Source organism: Leptonotus elevatus, chromosome 19 (assembly GCF_054856555.1).
Source record: "Leptonotus elevatus isolate MCC_2025b chromosome 19, RoL_Lele_1.0, whole genome shotgun sequence".
Taxonomy (NCBI): Eukaryota; Metazoa; Chordata; class Actinopteri; order Syngnathiformes; family Syngnathidae; genus Leptonotus; species Leptonotus elevatus.
In genome coordinates this window covers 483710-505183 of record NC_141257.1, presented here as the reverse complement: position 1 = coordinate 505183, position 21474 = coordinate 483710, and the positions used below count along the sequence as shown (strand labels likewise).

At 50.7% G+C, this 21474-nt stretch overlaps 2 protein-coding genes across 4 annotated transcripts; both read right to left on the bottom strand.

Annotated features, from left to right (window-relative positions):
- Positions 1-148: 148 nt before the first annotated feature.
- On the bottom strand, positions 149-13235 carry dbpa (D site albumin promoter binding protein a). Its single transcript, XM_086062294.1, has 6 exons — positions 12764-13235; positions 11153-11892; positions 9526-9794; positions 8525-8729; positions 3315-3556; positions 149-3004 (listed from the first exon to the last, which is right to left on the bottom strand). The coding sequence occupies exons 2-6, from the start codon at positions 11346-11348 to the stop codon at positions 2789-2791; spliced, it is 1128 nt and encodes a 375-aa protein (XP_085918420.1). The 5' UTR covers positions 11349-11892; positions 12764-13235; the 3' UTR covers positions 149-2788.
- Positions 13236-14578: 1343 nt separating this feature from the next.
- On the bottom strand, positions 14579-21424 carry LOC147157320 (uncharacterized). 3 transcript variants are annotated; one of them, XM_086063272.1, is made up of 3 exons: positions 20882-21424; positions 20465-20607; positions 14579-19648 (listed from the first exon to the last, which is right to left on the bottom strand). In XM_086063272.1, exon 3 carries the CDS (start codon positions 19420-19422, stop codon positions 15475-15477), a length of 3948 nt encoding a protein of 1315 aa, XP_085919398.1. In that variant the 5' UTR covers positions 19423-19648; positions 20465-20607; positions 20882-21424; the 3' UTR covers positions 14579-15474. The 3 variants fall into 3 exon arrangements, with proteins under 3 accessions (XP_085919398.1, XP_085919399.1, XP_085919400.1); XM_086063273.1 differs by lacking the exon at positions 20465-20607; XM_086063274.1 differs by lacking the exons at positions 20465-20607; positions 20882-21424 and adding an exon at positions 20271-20447.
- Positions 21425-21474: the final 50 nt, after the last annotated feature.

Here is a 21474-nt window from a genome sequence, read left to right as displayed (position 1 = left end):
TGACGATTGGAATCATTCTCACCTTTTGTGCAAAATCGTACTGAATTCCAATAACTAATTGAACCTATGTAACTTTTCGTACAGAAACCTTCCTAATCTAGTGGCGAGTAGTTGTTTGGTAAGAAAAACTGCACAAAAAGAAGTGAAATGGTGACAAAGGAAAAGGTTTTATTGTCCTCAAAGCGTCACAAAAAAAGTGTTGCCGCCGTGCCGCTAGGTGGCGCCGCGGCGAGTTTTTTTGTCGGGAAAGTGGCAGTGATTATCGTCGCCATGGTTACCTGGCAGGAGCCCGCCATCTTGCAGCATGCCCACATAGGAAAAGTCCAAATATGGCAAAATAGAAAAGACACCAGAGAAATATATTGGAACCACATTACCCAGGATGCACCAGGGCTCCACGAAATTCAAGTGAATTGAGGGAATAACAGCAGAAGAAGAAGAAGAAGAAAAAGAAATAATGAGTTTTTGGTATTTTGGAGCTTTGAGGCTTGTTTTGGTTTTGATCTCCCCACAAAAAGCAAAAACACTCCAAAGAGCGCGCGTGGCGAAGACGAGCCCAGCTGATTCGTTCGTGGCCTCAATCAACCAATCGCAAGAAAGCAAAGTTGACAAGCCACAAAAAGGTGCAAGCAAATCTTACACTGTTCTTTTTTTTCGCTCATCATTTTTTAATGTGTATCTTGTAACTCAGGCAAAAAACACCTGAGAGAAAATGTACCCCCGAAAAAAAAGAGTATTTTTTTCCCCGCTCTGTAATATATTCGATGATGTCTATTACAACTAGAATCACAAAGTTCAAGCATATATCATATACACATACTCTTTATTTTCATCATACATGTACGTATATGTACATGTATGTATGAATGTAGTGAGAGGAGAAGAGAATCAGTAGGGAGCGTCTGGAAAAAAAGCTGGGGAGGACGAAGGGCACGCGCGCAAGTCCACGTGTGTGCGTGCGCGCTCATCATCAAACACAACACGAAGAAGAAAAAGTCCAATATGTCACAGGCATGTCACGGCGTGCGTGCGTGCGTGCACATGTTCGTGTGTGTGGAGGCTGACGGACCTGTTCACATCAACATCAGCACCATCAAAAGTCCAAAACAACAACAAATATGTGTGTGTGTGTTTCAAAATATGAGTTTGGGTGTTTTGCTGCATGTATTTTCATTTTACATGTTTAGTGTAAAAGGTTTTGTGCGTGTACACGTGTTTATTGAAATTGTGTGCGCGTGTGCGCGTATACAAATGTTGACGGCAATAACAAAACACAAAGGTGCCGAGCGAACGCGTGTTCGGCAGTGCGCTGCGTCGTTGCCGTGGCAACCCGTGAACCAATCAGACGCGAAAGAAAGAAACTGTTCAACAAGCTGCGATGATTACAAAAACAAGAAAAAGCTCAACTTTGTGATCATGTGATCCCCAAACGCCCTCTCAGCGCTCACAATGGTTGGTAAGCCCCGCCTCTTGCACCGTATGAAATCCCTGATTGGACGAGATACATTCTGTTCCGCCTCCACCGGCTCCATTCTTGGACGTCGGGTAACCGGTCGCGCCCCGAACCCGCACCGCCGCCCGCCTGCCTGCTGTAGAAAATCTAGAAAAGTCCTGCTCGCCTGCTTGTAGAAAAATAGAAGCCACGCCCACTTCCTGTTTGTCCGCTTGAAAAATACACGTAGAAAAGAACGACACACGATTGGACGCCGGCTGTAGCAAAGTGGGAGTAAGCGACGTCGACGCGCTCAAAACGGGCCGTAGTGCGTCGTGCAGCCGCATAGCCTTCTGACAAAGCTCCACTAAAGTGCTGTTCGGTTGAATGGTCGCCGTCCTTTCACTTCCTCTGCCAACCGTGCTGATTTGCCGCCTGCTTGTTTGTTCCCTTGAAAAATGGACTTGAATGTAGAACAGAACATGAGCCAGCATAAAAGTGATGACTCAGTACTTCCTGCCAGGATTTGATTGGCCGCATAGCTTTGCCATATATGACAGACACATCAAAAGTGAGTGGACGCCATATGGCGGATGTGTACCCAAAGTCCAGATGAGGGAATGGCAACGTGGAAGTCCGAAAAATGGGAAAACCACTTAGCAGGGATGGACAACGTTGACACATAGCTAGCCACCTAGCGTGGATAATTAGCTTGGCAGCGCAGCGTAGAATTGCCGCATAGCCGCACGCATATCGGAGCAGGTCGCTTGACCACATAGCTTTGCCTTCCTATAAGTCAATGCTGGATTTCCATTTAAAGAGTTGCTGTTGATAGGGTGACTGGTCGCCACCCTGCTTCCTGTTTGTCTCCTTGGAAAACAGACTTTGACAGGAAGGAAAAAAAGACGACGCGATTGGTCGCAGGGCTGGTCAAGAGGGAGTGAGCTATGACGGCGTGGAAAAACAAAGCATGCGACGCCCACTGCCGCATAGCCTGGCCGCATCACATTAATGGTGTGAAGGACTTCCATTAAAGTGCTGCTGTTGTTCAGTCGAATGGTCGCCACTTGAAAAATAGACTTTGCCACATAAATGAAGACGGTGAAGACGATTGGACATGGAAATCGAAAGTGGGAACCAACGATGGTGACAGGCTAGAAAAGTGCCGCATAGCCTTTTGTCCTGCAGGCATGGACTGGTCGCCGCTTGAAAAATAGACTTTGCCACATAGAAAAGACGATGATGCGAGCGGACGTGTGCGGAAAGTCCCGCGTAGCCTTTCGGTCCCGTCCGTCCGCCGGACTTCCACTAAAGTGCTGCTGTGGTGAGGTGGACTGGTCGCCGCGGCGCGGCCCCTCACAGTTCGCCGTGGCGACTCTCGTGCTTGTTGATGATGTTGCGGCAGCGTCCCAGCTCCTTGCGCATGTCGGCCACCTCCAGGTGCAGGGCGGCGTTCTCGCGCTCCAGGAAGGAGGCGCGCACCGAGATCTGGTTCTCCTTCAGACGACGCGCGTCGCGCGAGCGCTTGGCCGCTTCGTTGTTTTTCACGCGGCGGCTCCAGTACTTTTCGTCCTGGGGGGGGGTGAGATGCGGTATGGAGGGACGGCGGTCAGTCACGTGATGATGGAGGAGGGGGAGGAGCAAAGAAGATGAGTAGGGGGCTAATGCTAATGCTAATGTGTGTCTCGCCACCAATTCATCCATCCATCCAGCGATTATTATCCGTCTATCCATTCATCCAACTCGCTAGCTTGCATTCGTCCATCATCGTCGTCAACCATCTTTTTTCCTCCCTCCATTATCATCCAAACCGCTAGCTTGCATTCATCCAGCTACGTGAGACGTTTTGCAGGCATGCGCGCGACGGTGCGACTTGCGTTACCTTCTGCTCGTTGGGCACGAGCATCTTGCGCGCCTTCTTGATCATGGGCTGCGGTTTGAGCTCCTCTTCGCTGAAGCGGTGCCTGCGCGGGTCGAAGGCCTCCTGGCCCGGGACGCTGGACAGAGCCACGTCGGCCGGGTCGGGGTCAAAGTTCACATGGACGTCACCGGTGGCCGGCGTCGCCGTCGTGTCTGGGGGGCCGCCGGAGGTGGGGGGCGTGTCCTGGGCCGCCACTTGACCACCTGGAGGGGGCCACCAGAGCGCGTCAGTCAGCTGCATTTACAACTCCCGCCACCGGGTGTCGCCAGAGTCAACACTTTTGTCATTTTTGTATCTTTTTATTTCATTGTTAAGACCATATTTGTATATTTATTTTATGGTTCATTGTTATATGTTTATGTAGTATTTATTTAATGTGTCGAGACACATTTCTTTGGTATTTTGGTATTTATTTTTGCATTTATTTATTTTATTGCTAAAAAAAAATTCTAGTCATAGGTTTGTATTCATATTTTTTGTAATATGTCTATATTTATTTATCCATTTTATTGGTAAGGCAGTTTTGTTTTGTTATATGGTTATATTTATTGTGCTAAGCCAGATTTCTTTTGGGTAATATTTGTGTATTTATTTGATTGTTATTGTCATATTTTACTTTGCATTTAAAAGTACCCATTCGTACCACTGAGGGTCGCCAGAGTTACACCTTAAAGTCATTGATGATATTTTCTATTATTTCTGTATTTATTTATTTTACTGGAATATTTAGGCATTGCCTTGCACATTTTACTTTCTACCACCGGGTGGCGTCAGAGTAACGGTGAGGCTTTGTGTGGACGACATTGATTGAATTTTATGTATCATTATGAATAATTTATATGTTGATGAATTGATTTTTTAAATGTTTTATTGGATTAATATGATTACATTGTTGTTTTATGCGGACGGACAGACAGATATGGTTTGATTTGATATTATTTTGTATTTATTCTTAAATGTATTTGATAACGTTTTTAAAATGACATTTGAGTTTGATTCTCATTTTTAAAATGTATGTACTAATATTGATAAAGTAAGATCGCGTCATGATTGTATTTTGTTTCGTTGCGTTGCCTTTTTGTGTCACTGCAAACCGCCAGTGGGTGGCGCCACAATCACAATATAATTTCCCTTTCGAGTTCTGACCGTTATTTCATCCATTTTTTCATCATGTGATTGATATGATTGGACTTTTCATTTCACTTCACTTCCTCAGACTTGCAAAGCCAAAAATTGAGCTTGATGATGAAGTTTGCGTCTGATTGTGCACATTCTTGACAGCGTGTGGAAATTGAGGAAAAGGCGTAGTCATGTGACACGTGTGACGCGCACGCACGCGTGACGGGAGCGACAGGTGTGGGTTGTGGGGCGCCACACCTGTCGCACGTTCGCAATAGTCCTTACGCCAAGGCGGCAAACAACAACACCGACACCCCCACGCTGCCTCGGAGTCCATGTTGCCATGGCAACCGTCAGCCCGCTGCTGAAGTGACCTCATTGAGGGAACCTGTGTGTGCGCGCGCGCGTTCACAGCATCCCGCACGTGCGCCGCCCTCTTCATCCGCCTCCACACGCTTGCCGCTCCATCTGTTGGTTTGTGCATCATCCTCATCATCATCATCATCCTCGTCATCCTCAGCAGCTGATCCTGACTAAATCCGAAGCGCCGTCAAGCCTCGCCTCGTTGGCAGTGATGGCGACCGGTCCGATGTTTGTCTGTATGGGCCTGGCTCACATTTTCTCTCCTCTCGCTCGCTTTTTCGTTTCATATTCCAGCAAGTGAGAACATGCGCTTGCACAAGTGCGCACCCCCCTAACTGCATTGTGCTCACATATTCCTGGAAAGCAAAAGAAAATGTCGGGAAAAGCTGAAGATTGAGGCCCTTGAAACTTTCGCGCCAGCTTGAACGTGATTGGTTGTTTCATTCTGAACACAGCCACATCTGAGTTATGAGAGGGTGTGTACACTTGTGCAAGCAATTTTTTTTTTACATTTGAGTTGTGCGGGTCGGAGATTCCTTGAATGTTTTTTTTTACATGACAAAAACAGGGGTGTGTAGACTTTTTATTTGCCAGTTTATTTGTTTAGAACTTTTTTTTCAGTTGCCAGTTAATTCAGATACCATTTGGCTTCACTAATGTCGTTAACTTAATAAAAGGGGGATATTATTTTGCTTAAATTGACAAATTCATTTTTCATTAATTTCAGAATCTCCACTTTTTGACTTTTACTTCAGTATTTTCTCATTTTCTCCTGTTTTTTGTTGTTGTTTTGACTTGAAAGCACATTTCAGAGCGTCTACTTTTATGCTTTGACTTGCGCGGTTTGACTTTTGCATTATTTTCAGTTGAGTTCATTGGAGCACTTTTTTTGTTTTGTCTTAAGAATGGTTACTTTTTCGCTTTTAAGCATTTGTACGTTTGATTTCGGGATTTTGATTGACGTGCAGGCGGCAGGAAAACGGAACATCCAAGCAACTATTGAAGAGTGACGTTTGGTTTTGAAAGCACGTCTTTTCTTTTTCCACGCAAAAGACGGGGACGTTTGCAGCGTGTGATTTTGCCGCATTCTTCTCATTTTTGTCAAAACAAACAAATAAATACTTGAAACGGTTGAACTTGTGGATCCTGAATTTATCATCTATGAAAGTTGGATTTTTTGGAACGGAATTAGGAAATGATTCGACTTTTTGAGGATATTCTCATTATTTGACCAGCATCTGTTCTTTCAACTTTTTACTTTTGGTGCTTGAAAATAACGTTTCAGAGACGAGAGTCTTTTTTTGTTGTGCTTTTATGCAAGCAACGGAGTTGAACCGGAGCTTCTTTTGTTCTTCGGCCACGTGTGGCGTGTACTCGTGCCGGCGAGTACAAAATGTTCTCTTGCCCCCGAGAAGGTCCACGCACACGCGCGCACACGCGCGCACACGCGCGCACAGGTGTCAACACAGCAAGGAGAAGTCATGTCATGAGTGTGTGTGTACACGCTGGTAAGCCCCTCCCCCTTGCCTCCTCCCGCCCCCACTTCCTCCCTCTCTCAACACACGCACGCGCACACACCCGCCGGCCACACCGATTAGCGTGTCACACATGTCAACATGTTGAAGTGTGACATCATCACAATGCTGTAGAGGTCATTCAGAGGTCAACCGAGTATTAAAAGCTCGGCTCATTTGTTCTTTCATCGGCGCCACCAAACATTGACATGATTGGCAGGGGATCCATTTTGAAAAATTCAAAATCTTCAAAAGGTTGTTGAGCCCAAACTCCAGCCGGAACCTCAGCACCGCGAAGCGTCCCTGGCAACCACCCGGTCTACAACGTGGGACCCCAAATGACATCAGTCAAGCCAAAAACGACATCAAACACAACATCAACGATCATTTCCATAATTTTCACCATCAAATTCCGTAAAATTGAAGACATCGGACACTTTTTCAACCGAGCGACTTCAAATTGTTTTCGTCTTTCTTGGGGACTATTTTGCACATTTTCACACTCAAATGAATAATGGTCATGTTTCACTTCAACATTTCTTTATGAACGCTCGCAACCTTAAATAGTTGAGCTCATTAACGTCCTCATTTTGGGAACCATTTTCCACATTGCGATCGTTGATGCTCGACGAATCGAGATGCTTCAAAGCAGCGCTTGAGCTCGAACCTGTTGTTGCGATTGTGGACATGACGTGCAGTCCCGTTCCCAAACAAACGTTGCAAATTCAAATCTTGAACCGTTTGGCACATTTTGGGCAAGCGTCCATCTGGCTCCTTCAACTCCCAAATGTTCACAATGAAACTTTGACCCATTTCACACATTTATCTCCTCTTTCCATATTTTGGGAACAGTTCAAATGACTCCAACTTCAAAACATTCAATTCATTGCGGACATCTTGGGAACGGTTTATCAGGTTCCCAAAAGGTGACAATAAAATTCCAAACGAAAGATTTATAACAAAACATTCTCAGCACAAATTTGTCAGTCTTTCGTTATCGTCAGTCTGACATTTTTTTTGCAACATTTTCAGCAATATTTTCATGTGATTTTTCCATCTTTTGCCTGCAGAGCTCAAGCAGGTCATGTGAGCAGCTTTTTTCCTCCCTCCCTTGCGTGCGTGCGTGCGTGCGTGCGTGCGCCCCCCCCCCCCCCCCTCGCTGGCTCCCCGCAGCGGCACGTGACGTGGCGACGGCACATGGCCCGAGCGTGTGAGGCGAGCGGAGAGCGAACATTTCAAAACATGCAAAGCAAACTACACAACCTCCCTCCCTCCCTCCCTCCTCGCTTCCTCGCTTCCTCCCTCGCTTCCTCCCTCCCTCCCTCCCTCTCTCCCGCAGTCAGCTCGCCTTAACTCTTCCCTCGCCAACATCACGCCACGGCGAGTCATCACTCGCTTCCCTGGCGTAGGTAACAGCAGCAATGTGTCCAATAAGAACAATAATTACAAAAAATGTGTGTACATTTAGTTTAACCAAAACCAACTAGCTCAATGCTAACTAATTATGCAAAAAGCTATATATGGGCTACTGGAAATTAGCATCAATTATAAACCTTCAAGTAAGCGCTACTTTGCAGGCAGGCAGGCAACCATTCCCATACGCACTACATCCTCTATCTCTCTCCTCTCCCTCTCTCCGAGTGTCGGGCAAGCAAGCAACTTTGACCGCGGGGACTTCTGGCCGGATGCTTCGCATTGCACTCGGTCACGTGTTGCCGGTGCACGCACGCACGCACGCACGCACGCGCACGCACGCAACAGAGGACACGAATGTGCATGTTCAACGTTGCGCCGACTGACGACGAACGCGTTTGCGTGTCGCGTCAGTGAGGCTGCAGCAGCTTCCGCTTTCGACTTGCATGCGCTTGACGCGATGCCGTGGACAATCGAGGAGACAACAGACACGATCTTTTTGTCGGACACGACGTCACACACCATGTTGTGCCACGCGCACACTGTCATGAATGTTTGGCACTTTGGCACCGTGTTGTGTGACGTCGTGTTTTCGACACAAAATGGTGGGAAAGGTCCCGCCTTAGTCCCATCTTTGCACGCCGCCAACAACATGTTGCAGCTCCAACTCTCGCCTCAACGTTTGCCTGGTTTGCCACCCACCCCTGTCCTGTCCTGTCCTGTCCTGTCCCGTGCCATCCTTGTGATTGAAACTTGACTCACCGTGGAGACTCTCGGGTCCTCCCATCAGGCCCTGCTGCTGAGGCGGCGGCGCTTGGACGGTCTCCAGTCCCAGCAGGGAGGACGAGGACGAGGACGACGAGGACGACAGGGACGACGAGGACGACACGGAGGAAGAGGACGAGCACGGCGAAGGAGATCCGGGCGGGCACTGCGAGCTCTGATTGGGCACCGCTGATTGGGAGCTCTGATTGGACACAAACAGAGACAGCTGAAATGTTAACGTCCTCAAATTCTTGACAGGACTTCCGACACTGCGGAGCCCCTCCCACTACACCATAGTAGCATTGCATGGACCGCCATTCCTGCCCTGTTCTGTCTCGTCCCATATTGCCCTGTCCCGTCTTGTCCCATATTGCCCTGTCCCGTCTTGTCCTGTGCCATTTTGCACCATCTAGTCCCATTCCCACCCAGCAACTTCTTTTTCTGTCTCACCTTGTTCCATCCTGTCCTGTTCTTTCCAATCCCGTTTCAATCCATCCTGTCCTGTCCCACCCCTTGCCATACTGTCATATCTTGTCCCACCCAATCTGGTCCCATCCTATCCTGTCCAACCCTGTCATGTTGTGCTCTGCTCTGCCCCATTCTGCACTGTCCATTCTCATCCTGTCCAATCACTCCTGTGCTGCCTTGTCTGTCCTGACCCATCCCATCCTGCCCTTCCCCATCGTTTTCTATCTCACCTTTTCCCATCCCATCCTGTCCTTTTCCTGTTCCATTTTGCCCTGCCCTGTCATATCCTGCCCTATTCCATCCTGCTGTGACCCATCTTTTCCAAGTCTGTCCTGTCCCATCACACCCTGCTCTGCCATTTCTCATACTGACCTGCCCAGTCCCATCATGTCATGTCCCATCGAGCCCTGTCCTAACCAATCTTGTCCCATCCTGTCCCATCCCATCCTTCCCTATATTGTCCAGTGCACCTTTCCCAGTCCCATTCCAAAGTGTTTGTCACTTCCTGTGTCCCCATTCCTGTTTCTTACCTGTGAGGGGATCTGCGCGCTGGTCGAGCTGGGCCCGTTTCCGTGCATGCCCATCCCATTCTCAGTCAGGAACTCCTCCAGGTCCATGTACTGCAGCTGGAACAGGCCGCCGTCACAGGGCAGCGTCCGCTCCCACAGCAGCGGGCCCAGGAACGCCGACTGAGAATTGGGCCGCGGGGCGCCCGAGCCCGGGCCGCCGCCCAGACCGCCGGGCCCGCCGCCGCCCAGTCCCAACGAGTTCTCATCCGAGTCCAGGGGTTTGTCTTTATCTGCCCGGGAGGAAAGTTTGTCATCGGTTAGTATTTTCGCAGAATGATGAGGGACAATCTGATGTCGGCACAGGACAGCCCGGTGGGAGATTGCTTCAAATGCGTGCCTCACACTTGAGAAGTTCTGAGTTCGAATCTCTGCTGCTCTCGTGAATTGAAATTTGCAAGCCGTCCTTGTGCACATTTCAAAAACATTAGCATGTTAGCATGTTAGCTTCAGTACAGCCCAATAAAATGTCCGTTAGCATGAATGTCAATTTGGGACCATCGTAAGACTAATGCTAACCATAGCTAATACTAGTGACCATTCATTCAAGCGCAGGACGTGCTAGCTAGCGCCTGTCCCTGCCATTTCGCCACACACATGAAAGATCGACCCCAAGAATGTCCGTCGCCATTTCACATTTCGTCTTGGCATGCGGCCGACGCTGACCTTTGAACCTGGCGGCAATAAAGCCGCAATAAGTAGGAGGCGGCGTCCAGCTGCTGCTCGCGAATTTCAAGGATTAAACGAGGCCGGCGCGCCAGAGAGATGACGGCCTAATCTCATACTCTTCATCCTCATCGTCCTCTTCCTCGCCCCCCAGTAGCACAAATGCAAACGAGTCACTCCAACTCAGCAAACGCGGACAATCGACTCATCGCCAGGACATGTCAGGGCACATACGGAGGGAGCAGTGACGGACCGGTCGCCATTGCGCTGCCATTGCAAACGTGACCAATCGTTAAGCAACGCGACAGACGGACGAACGAAACTTGAAAGCGCCGACGATGGAGTTCAGCACATGCGGAGGATGATGATGATGGTGATTCATCTTCATCATATTCACATTCGCTGGCTGCTCGGGATTGATTGGACGCCGCCACTTTGTGTGTCAAGCAGGAAGTGCGCACATGCACATCCGTTCCGTCACTTCATGCAAATGACACAAACAACACAAACACACTTTGAAGGCTTTACAGTAGGACGTGTGTGTGTTTACATTTGTGTTGTTGCAATTTCAGTTTGTGTGTATGTTTATGTTAGCATTTGTGTGCGTAAAATTTGGTGTGTGTGTGTCTACGTTTGAATGTAAATTTGTGTGTACATTCGTGTTGTGGGCATGTTGTATATAGTGTGCGTGCATACACTATCATGTGTGCGTGTTTACGTTCGTGTGCATTTTAGTTTGTGTACATGCGTGTATGTTAGTGTTTTGTGTTTACAATGAGTATTCATTTCAATTTGTGTGCATGTTTACATTGGCGTGCGTGTACGCACGCATTCGCCACCACTTGCCTGTCACCCCCCCCCACGCACACTGTGGCTTTAATGAGAGCCAGGCGCCGCACGTGCGTGTGCATGCTCACGCACTCACCTTTCATCTCGCAGCAGTCTTTGACGCCTCGCTGGTCGGCCTTGATTGGCAGCTGCAGGAGCGACTTGAGGTTGCTCATGGACGTCAGGTGTCCGCCGGGGGGGCCGCTCGCGGCCGGGTCGGGGGCCCCGAACTGGGGACTGGCCCCCGCGGGGAGCTCCGGCGGCGGCAGGAGCTGAGCGAGAGGCCTGGACATGACTTCCGACCACGGAGGGGGGGACAGGGGGGGGGTGCGAGGGGGCGGTTGTTCAAGGGCAAGATACTCCAATTAGCGCGCCGTTAAAAAAGGGGCGCGTGCGCGCGTCGGCAGCAAAAGATGACGAAGAAGCCTCCTCAACTCCTGAACGGCCCCATGGCTGCCGTGACCCCCCCAACCCCCCCGGGGGCTCGCGGCCAATCAGACGCCCCTGCGCTCCGTGGGCATCTGCGGCGCGTGCACGCGAAAGTGGACGCAGCCAAGAACAAGATCGGCAAAAGTCCACGAAGCGGCCAAAAACGACAGCAAGTGAAAAAGTGTCAACATAAAGACGGCACGGCTGAAAAGAAAAAGAAAATTCGAGAGAGAGCGCCACACTTGGATGGATGCTGCTCGCTCTCTCTCTCTCTCTCTCTCTCTGTCGCTCTCTCTTCCTCTCTTGCAGTCAGCTGGAACCAACACGGGCCGCTCGGGTGACGTCACAGCTCACGGGGAACGACTGCTTTGAGGACGCGGCCACGCCCCCCTCGCTGCGTTCAATGCTCTGCCGAAAAAGGGGAAATAACAGCTCTACTCACTTTCCAAACTCCATTTTGGGTTTGTTTTTCACTATTATTTTTTGCATAGAAAAATAAAAATAAAAACGTTGAAAAAATTGACAGATTTTCGAACATTTAAAAAAAAAGGAAAACAGGTCACAGTATTGAAGTATTTTATTGTAATATTAACGTGACACAGAAGTTTAGTAACTAGCATTAGTAACACAGTTAGCTTGTTATTTGTTATATTAATAACTCGTCCACAATAAAACATAAAAAGTGTCAAATTACTTTTGGTAGAATGAATGTTTGCACATTTTATATATATTTTTCATTCTTTCAACTCATTTCATAATTGCTGAATTGATTATCCATTTTCTGAAAACTACGTTTTTAATCTCAACCTGGTTGAATAAAGGTTAATGAACCGCTTATTCCTCACAAGGGTTTGGAAGTAAATCAAAATGTTAAAATATGTACCTGTATCTGCACCAATGTTGTATTTATTATATTTGATAATTGGTTGTTTAGTTATTTATAGTAATATTTTGAATGGATTATTTATTATTCTAAAATAAATGTAATAATCTACGCTTTTATTTTTTAGGTGATTGATTCCAAATAGTTATTCATAGTATTATTTTGAATGGATTATTTATTATTCTAAAAATAAACTTCATATTTTACACTTTTTTCTTTTTAATCTAGTTATTTCAAAAATCTCAATTTTCTTTATGCATAAATTTATTCACGTGTTATGTCAATATGTATCACACAAACTTTTTTTATATTTATATTTTTCAACAGCAACCAAAACAGCAAGTCATCTTTTTGTTGGCTTGTTTATGGTGGAATTATTTTATTATCCCACATTACCTGAAGACATCACAAGCTTGGAAGCCGCTCGAGCATCAAGCCACGCCCCCGTTTAGAAGTCCTTCCGTGATTGGTTGTTACTGCACCACCCCCTTGCAAAATTAAAACACAGTTGACACGCGCGCAAAAGGACAAACTGTTTGCACCCAAATTCACATTTTCAAACACATACACATACGCACGCACGCACACACTTTAGACACACGCAGACGTGCATAAAAACACACACCACAAATTCTCAGATACATACACATAGGCACAAACACACAAGAGGTAACGGCACACTCAAAAACAGATAACACACAAATAATCACACGTGCAAGCACACACGCACGCGCACACATTCATGGACAGCAGCTAGCTAGCCGGACACACGGACCACCCTCCACACACAACGTGAGAAGCGTGAAGGGAACACACACGCGCACACGCGCACACACGCTTGGCTTGTTACGTCAGTTGTGTGAGAACACCGGCGTGAAAACAAACGCCGCCCGCCGCCATGTTGGACTGGATGCGCCGCCGGCGCGCGTTCACGTGCAGCAGCAGAGGAAAGCTGCGCGCGCACCCGCAGCTCGTCATTTGTTCTCCCGCCAAGTGCGAGCGGATGAGATCACGTGTCGGTAGCACGCGCAGACCGGCGACGGCGCTGATTGGCTGAAAGTAGGTCACTTCTGGAGCCTCTCCCGGCCTCCCCATTGGCGGAAAATAGGTCACAGGCCCCGCCCAGAGGGTGCCCTATGCCACGGCCACGTGACTGCCAGCGAGGAAGTTACCAACGAAATGATCATTTGTAAAGGTAGTTGTGGATCTTATTAATTTATAATTTTATGTATATTGTATACATATAATACTGTATTGAAAGAATATTCATTAATTCAATATGTCACATATGAGTTTTCATCCTTTGATTTAATCCCATCTGTTCCAGCTCTCACGTCACGTGTTCGATTGTATATGTAAATTGCTCTTTTCAATGAAGTAGTATTGGTTTAAAAAACAACAAAACGTGTCAGCAGCTGCACTTCACTCTGGGAACACCAAACCATTTCCGAGGACTCTGAAGATGTTTGACAGACACAAACAGCTGACGTCACTCGACAGGACTGTGCCAGTCGGAAAAGGACAAAATATTCACGCGAACACACGCGCACGCGCACATCCCTGACACTTCATTTCAGTCAGCTGTCACGTCTTCTTCATCAAAAGACAAAAAGTTAAGTCAGGCTTATGCAAATTGCGCCATCTCGTGGCCAATATTTGCCACGGCAGCATTTTGAGCTGCAAAAAGACATTGTGAGCTTCGTGAAATGTGACTTTTTTTTTTTTTTAAGGAAGGGGGTGATTGACTGACAAATGGACCAGGGGTGTGCAGACTTTTGAGCCCTAGGGCCATATTTGATTTATAAAATAAGGATATGGGCAAGCTCATTTTTTTGGTAGAAGAGAAATATATAAATAAAAACTAACGTTAAAAATGTGTCAAATGTTATTTCATTATGAATGCACTTATTTTAAATTAATAAAAATTTTAATCTATTTAGAATAAATCATTTGAGTGCAATTGAAAATATCAAATATGGTAATTCTTATTCAACATCTTATCTATAAAACTAAACGCATATGTGAAAAATTATTTTGTAATAAATCAAATAATAATCAAATTAAAATGAAAGCATTTTAATTAAGCAATTTTTAATTGAATGCATTACAGAACAAAAAGTAATACTGACTACTACTAATAATAATAACTTTAGGCTTTTGTTCAATATTTATTGAATAAAAACGAATTTCCTATGAAAAATATTCCCTTGAATGCATGAGACATGATTTTTTTTCCAAGACTTTTTTATTTTTATTTGATTTTCGGGGTTTTCAACAAGTCACTTTTTATGCAAAGAAAATTATAGTCATCTAGTATCAATAATAATATTACATGTTTTAGTTGTACAGAAAGAAAAACAACAAAAGCTAAATCATAAAAACATAAAACTACACGTGCACGTTTGAGTTACAAAAAGTGTCGCACGGAAGGAAAAGAAGAAACACGAGTGGACGCACGTCGAGCCCCCCCCCCCCCCCAACCTAACCCAACCCGTACCCTGACCTCAACCCCTTTAGCCCCACCCTCACGATACCGACACAGATAGAAGAAAAGGGTAACTGCGGAGTAAAAAACAGCAAGTTGTCAAGATATAATAAAATATAATTGGGAATTATGTCATCAGTACACTCCGGGTTATTTCTACACAAACACGTCGGCGGGCTCTTGGAAAAGGCCAACCTTTTTTTTCTGTTGTTTTTTGTTGTTGTTTTTTTAAACCAAACTTTTCAGTCACGTCGCCTTCGTTTTCCTTTTCTCAACAATAAAATAATAATAATAATAATAAGGCATCTGAACTGTGCAGGAAAGTCGGGAGGATTTCATGACGTGGACGTAAACACGGAATAGACACACGGAATAGTGTTTACATGGGAAATGAATGTGGCGTGTGTGCGAAAGTGTCCATGTGAAAGTCTGTGTGTGTGTGTGTGTGTGTGTCAGCGCATGTGAAGGAAGCGTTGGGGTTGCTACTGAAATGTGCTGAGGTGGTCATGTGCCTTGGCAGAAGGTTCGAGGAGCTCCGTCCTCCATTTTCTTCTCCCTTTTGTTGAAAAGCTGCCAGCTGTCACTCGCTCCTCACAAAAAGTGACAACAAATCGAGTTCTCATTAATGAGCGTAGTCGGTGAGAAGCGAGGACCTTTCGTGCGGGACCTGAGCCGGCAGAGTCACATTGGGCGACGGCGAGCTCATCTTGACGGGCGCCCACTTGCCTTCGGCCCAGAGGCCCCCCAGAGCGGTCGCCCGGCATGAGAACTTGTGGCGCTCCAGGAGCCGCGGGTTCCAGAAGCGGCGCCGGCATTTGAGGCAGCGGAAGGTGGCGCGCTTGATGTGCCGGCCGCGGTGTCGGAGGGCCTTGAGGAGGCTGCCGCTGCGCCGCCGGCACACGAGGCAGCGCAGGCGTGCGCGGCGTCCCGACGTTTGCGGCGGGTGGCGGACGGCGCGGTGCAGCAGCAGGAAGCCCCTCTTGGCGTAGGTGGCGCTGGGGCAGACGGGGCACGGGAAGCGCTTGATGGGGACGTCCATGGACACCAGCCCGCTGACTTTGACGGCCCCGCCGGACCAGGACCTGACGACCGACACCCCCCCGCGGAGCCTCAGCTGCGCCAGGAGCTTCTTCTTGTTGATGTGAGCCAGCAAGCGGCCCCGCCTCTTCCTCAGCAGCAACAACTTCCGGCGCGTTTCCTTGCTGAGCGGCACGCCCACCAGCTTCCCGTCCCTCATGATGCTGTGGATTACCACCCGTCGCTTCTTCCGGCGCTCTTTCCCGGCGCCGTCCGGCTGCTTCCTGGGCCGGTACTGAAACGGCTGTTGAGGGTCTTGCTCCTGCGCGGGCGACGGCGCGAGGGCCTGGCCGCCCGCGTGCGGCACGTGAGCCGAGCCGCCGTAGCCCGGGTCGAAGAAGGCGGGCGAGTAGGCGGGCGGTTGCGAGTGGTTAACCCTCTGGCCGTTGCGGTCGATGCCGTGCTGCGAGAGCTTGTGCCGCACCAGGCTGTTTGAGTAGGCGAAGGATTTCCCACAAACGTCGCAGCGAAAGGACTTTTCCAGGCCCACGCCACCGCCGTGCACCGTCTGCTGGTGCGCCGTCAGGTGGAAATAATGGCGGAAAGACTTCCAGCACACGGTGCAGGTGTAGAGCCTCTGGGACGGGGTCCCGGACGTGGGAGACTTCTCCTCTTGGGAGCAAGACGAGAAGAAGTCCGAAGTTCCCTGGTTGGCGACTTGCCCCATGGCGGCGGCGGCAGCGGCGACGGCGGCGGCGGCGGCGGCTCCTTTGATCCGTCTGCCCTGGTTGTCGATCTCGCCTCTTCGGTGTAACTTGCCGTGTCTGACCAGACTCTGAGCGTAAGCAAACATTTTCCCGCACAGGTTGCACTTGTAGTTCTTCTGGCCCGAGTGCACCGTCAGATGTTTGGTGAGGTGGAAAGGTTCTCGGAACATTTTGCCGCAGACGTCGCAGGCGTGCGGCTTCTCGCCCGTGTGGACCCGATTGTGGCGTCGCAGCGTCTCTGCGCGCCGGAAACGCTTGCCGCACAGCTGGCAGCCGTACGGCCGGTCCGAGCCGTCGCCGGGCGGCGCGGGACTCCGCCGCCTCCTGACGATGGCGTTGGGCTCTCTCTTCTCTCGGGGCTTGCGGGGCCGGCGGGGCTTGCCGTGCAGCTGGCTGTGGTGCGACAACGGCACGGTGGTGCCGTTGATACCCGGCGAGGACGAGGGCCCGCCCAGGTTACCGAAGCCCAGCCCCCCCAGAAGGCCCCCGATGATGTCCCTTCTTTCTCCGTCCCTGCCTTCCGTGTTGATGTCGCAGGAGGCGGCGGCGGCAGCGGCGATCGCCGACATGGCGCTGCTGGTGACCTCGTCCTCAGAATCGTCCAATAGGGAGGAGAGAGGAAGGTGCGGCTGCTGCTGGTGGTGCTGCGGCGGCGGCTGCTGACTCTGCGGGTGGGGGTGAAGGGTCGGCGCTAAAGGGGCCTTCCGAAGGGTGGGGTTGGTCAGGTCCCCGGCGAGGGCAGCGTCCGGCGAGTAGAGCGCCTGCGAGCGTCTGTACTCGTCATCGTAGGACGCCTGGCTGGGGTAGCGGCTTCTCGAGTAGTCGCCGGCGTATTTATCATCGGGCACGACGGCGTTCTGATTCGGAAGACGCATTTTGCCGCCGTCGCTCGCGTGGGACGAGCCGCCGCTGCGGTTCTTGGAACTCCGGGGAGGTTTCCCGCAGGCCCCCGAGGCGGCGTGGTTGAGGAGGGAGGTGCTTTCACGGAAGCAGCGTCCGCACGCCGGGCAGCGGAACGGCTTCTCGTCGTGGATTTTCTCGTGCCGCGTGAGCGACTCGCGCCGGTTGAAGGACTTCTGGCAAATGTTGCAGACGAACGGTCGGTTCTCCGAGTGCGTGACGCTGTGTTGGATCAGGTGGCCTCGCTTCTTGAACCTTTTCCCGCAGTCGCCGCAGCAGAAGATCCTCTCGGGGCTCGGCGACGTGCAGTCCGACTTCCTGCCGTGGGCGTCGGCCGTCAGGCCGTGGCTGCGCAGGTGTCGCCGCAAGCTGGAGAGATGCGTGAAGGTTTTCCCGCACTCTCCGCAATGGTAAAGGGATTCCGCTTCAGGTGGGCCCGACGAGCTTCTGCGCCGGTTTTCTCTGGATTTGTGCTGGTCGCCGTCTCCCAGCAAGGACGCGGAGGTGGAGGAGGACGGGGCTGACGAGGATGACGATGACGAAGAGGAGACTGCGGAGGACGACGGGTGCCGCGACGGCGACGAGAGCAGCGACGAATGTTGCTGCTCGCTCATCCCGACGCCTCCGGAAGCTCCTCCCACCAGTCCCGTGGCGGACGAGCCGTGCCGATGGCCGCCCGAGCCGCCCTGAGCTTGAGTCTCCGCCTTCCTCTGTGGCAGGTATCCCGCCATGGCTTTTTTACGCCTGCTCCCGCCGCTGCCGGAAAGCGAGGAGGAGGACGAGGCCTCCTCGGACTTGGCGGCCTCGTCTTTGGGGAGGGACAAGTGAAGGGGCAGGGGTAGAGGGATGCCCGCCTCCTGCTGCATGAGGGAAGCGATCTGATTGGACGACAGGACCGGAATGCTCTGAAAATCGAAGCCTCCCAGGGGAGCGGGCTGGGGGGCCGGGTGGAGCGGGTGCGGGTGGTGCGCGTGGCTGTGCGGGTGAGATAAGGTGTGGGGGGTCAGCTGCTGTTGCTGCTGCGGAGCTTGCGGCGCCGAATGGCTGTGGGAGGAGTGCAGGGCGGGAGGAAGGGCCAAAGACGAGTTGGACTCGGCGGAGCCCTGACCCAGACCCAGACCCAAGTGGTTGTGAGAGCCCAGGAACTGCTCCAGGCTGCTGTTGGCGGGGACTCCCGACAGGAAGTACTGGTTGGCGGCCAGCATGCAGCTGAACTGCTGGTGGAGGCTGCGAGGGTCCGACTGACCCACCAGGGGCACCGCCGTGCTGCCGGGGGGGTTGCTGGAGGCCGACACGGAGGTGGAGGTAGACGAGGAGGAGGACGAGGGTCCTGGGGAGGGTTGCGGCACCGACAGGCTGGGATGCAGGGGCGGGGGCGGTGGTGCGGGCAGGACTCCGGCACCGCTGCTCGCCGCGCCCCCGCCAAAGTCAAAGCGTCCCATTCCCGAGTGCAGCTGCTCCTGCGCCAGCGCCGCCTCAGCCGGATGGAACGGCCGCAGGAACTGCGGATATCCCGACGAGGAGCTTCCCCCGCCGCCGCCCCCGCCGCCGCCGCCGCTCATCTTGCTCGACTTCCTGGAGCCGTGCGACGACGACGAGGATTGACTGTGGTGCGAGATGGACGGGGGCGGGGCGCTCATCTTGGCAAACAAGGAGGAGGAGTCGGCAAAGGCGTTGCCGCGGCTTCCCAGGCCGAGGCCGGACAGCAGACCCCCGGACGTGTCGGCGGGGGTCTGGTGCTGCTGCTGAAGCTGCTGCTGGTGCTGAAACTGCACCTGCTGCTGGTGGCTCAGCTGGCGCTCCAAGCCCAAACCCTTGAACTGATGCGCCTGGTGTCCGCTCAGCATCTCCAGGATCTCCATGGGGTACTTGCTGAACTGGAACATCTCCCAAGCCGGCGGTCCCGGGGTCAAAGCGACCCCGCCAGAACCTCGGGGAGAAAAGTCCACGCTTCTCAGCAGTTCAATTTTTCATTTGCGCCAGCAAGGACTCCGAGCGCTCCAGTGAAGAAGAGACCACGTGAAATGTTTGTCGGGTGTCTTTTGGACAAGAGTCAAAACCGGGTCGAGTAAAAGACGGCAACTCGGCTTCCCACCGAAATCTTCTGGAAGTCTAAGGGTTGACAAGCAAAATGACGCAATGTCAACATTAACATAAACATTAGGGATGTGACTAACAATTACTATAATAATCAATCAAGGTCTACCTGTTTTTTGTTTTTTACTTTATCGATTAACTCGATTTGAAAGAAAATCAAAAACAATTTCCATCCTTTTTCTTAAAACCAAAATGTTATTTCAAATGAACGTAAATTGATGTCGATTCAGTTCCTAGTTTGAACCTGCCAAAACATTTCAAAAAATTGGCAAAAATATTGATCCTTGCGATGGAAAAGTAAAAGCAGACGTTTGTAAACGTCATATTTTGATACCAGTCTGCAGAAATTGGAGAATAATTACTGTTAAGAGGATTTGGACAACTGGAAGAAGTGATCACCAAAATAGTTGTGAATTAATTTAATCATTGATTCGTTGTTGATTAATTGTTGCAGCACTAGTTTAAAAAAAAATCCCATTTGCAATTAGGGGTGCACAAGCTTAAGTGGTGGATAATTAAGAGGCCCTGGGAAATCACAATTCTGCTCTATTTGGGGGGGGGGGGGGGTCCAGGTATCGCAGTACTTGTTGTTTACAAGCAGACCCTGCATTTGTGAATTCAATCAAAACAGGTGTACCTAATGAAGTGGTCGGGACAAGACGACGCTGCTGCATTCGTCAAACGCGCTTCATTTAGACCAACGTCAATCATGACAAGCTGTCAATCAAACTGGCATCAGTGACAGCATCACTACTTTCCCACGACCAGCATCTTCACGAATATTGGTCTTGTTGACATCAACACAACTTGGACTCTCTCCAGGCGTCTTACTTGTTTTGTGACGATCGGCAGGGGGTCAAGGAGCTTGAATTGGGGGGGGGGGGGGGGGGGCACGACGACGACTCGAGCTTGGAAAGTGGCGGTTCGGCTCAGGTTGCTCAGGTAGTCGTCTCCATCGGCAGGCAGGCAGGGAGCTTAAATGTAGGCCAAACGGTACAAAATAAGAGTCCGAATGGCCAAGCACGTCATCAAAGTGCGCGTCAATTCAGTTCATGGACGTAGAATTCCACCATAAGAGAAGAAAAACACGAACAGTGCAGAAAAAGATGGCAACCTGCGATGCTAACACTTTAGCCCAGCGGTTAGCCTCCGATTAGCTCGATGCTAACGGACGAGCTAACCTTCCGCCGCCGTAAAGAGAAAGTAGTTCCTTACACCACATAAACACAAAAATATAAACAGCCTCACCTCAAAATTTTCCGTCAAAATAAGAGGCGGGCGGTGGTGACTACGGGGGTCTCGTTCGTCCCACCCGGGCTAGCGGCGAGCTAGGCCCGCCTGGCGTCCACTCGGAGCCCGCTCGGCGCCGCCATTGTCTCCAGGCTGCGCGACGCCGCCTTGCATCCACCTTTGGCCCGCCTCAAGTGTCCCAGCTCTCCGCGGTCGGAGGCCGCTGGCTGGGGGGGGGCTTGCTCGCCTGTCTCTGCGCCCCGCGTCGGCGCTCGCTCGCTCGCTCGCTCGACTTCGGTCGTCCCCTCTTCGCTTGCTCGGAGCCCCCAAATGGTCGCTTCCTGTGCGCGCGCTGGTTCCGGCCCGGGTACAACAAGGCCGGCGGCCGCTGGCTGCTCGTGTCGGGCCGCGACCACCGCCGACCACCGCCCCGCTTTCACGCGCCTCAGCGCTGACCCCTGCCTGCCAAATAGTGCGCCTCTCGCCGCTTGGCTGCGCGTGCACGAGCACGGCGGGCCTGTTGTTGACATGGCGCGCGTGTGCGTCCACAATGAATACATCAATAAAAGACACCGTTAAGTTCGTGCTGTGTTTTTCCTTCACACGCGTGT

Excerpts from the sequence above, each read along its gene's own strand:
- dbpa (XM_086062294.1), bottom strand. The coding sequence starts at position 11,348 with ATGTCCAGGCCTCTCGCTCAGCTCCTGCCGCCGCCGGAGCTCCCCGCG. Across the intron at positions 8,730-9,525 it reads GCGCGCAGATCCCCTCACAG|AGCTCCCAATCAGCGGTGCC; the intron begins GTAAGAAACAGG and ends GTGTCCAATCAG. Across the intron at positions 3,557-8,524 it reads AGGACCCGAGAGTCTCCACG|GTGGTCAAGTGGCGGCCCAG; the intron begins GTGAGTCAAGTT and ends GGCCCCCTCCAG.
- LOC147157320 (XM_086063272.1), bottom strand. The coding sequence starts at position 19,422 with ATGTTCCAGTTCAGCAAGTACCCCATGGAGATCCTGGAGATGCTGAGC.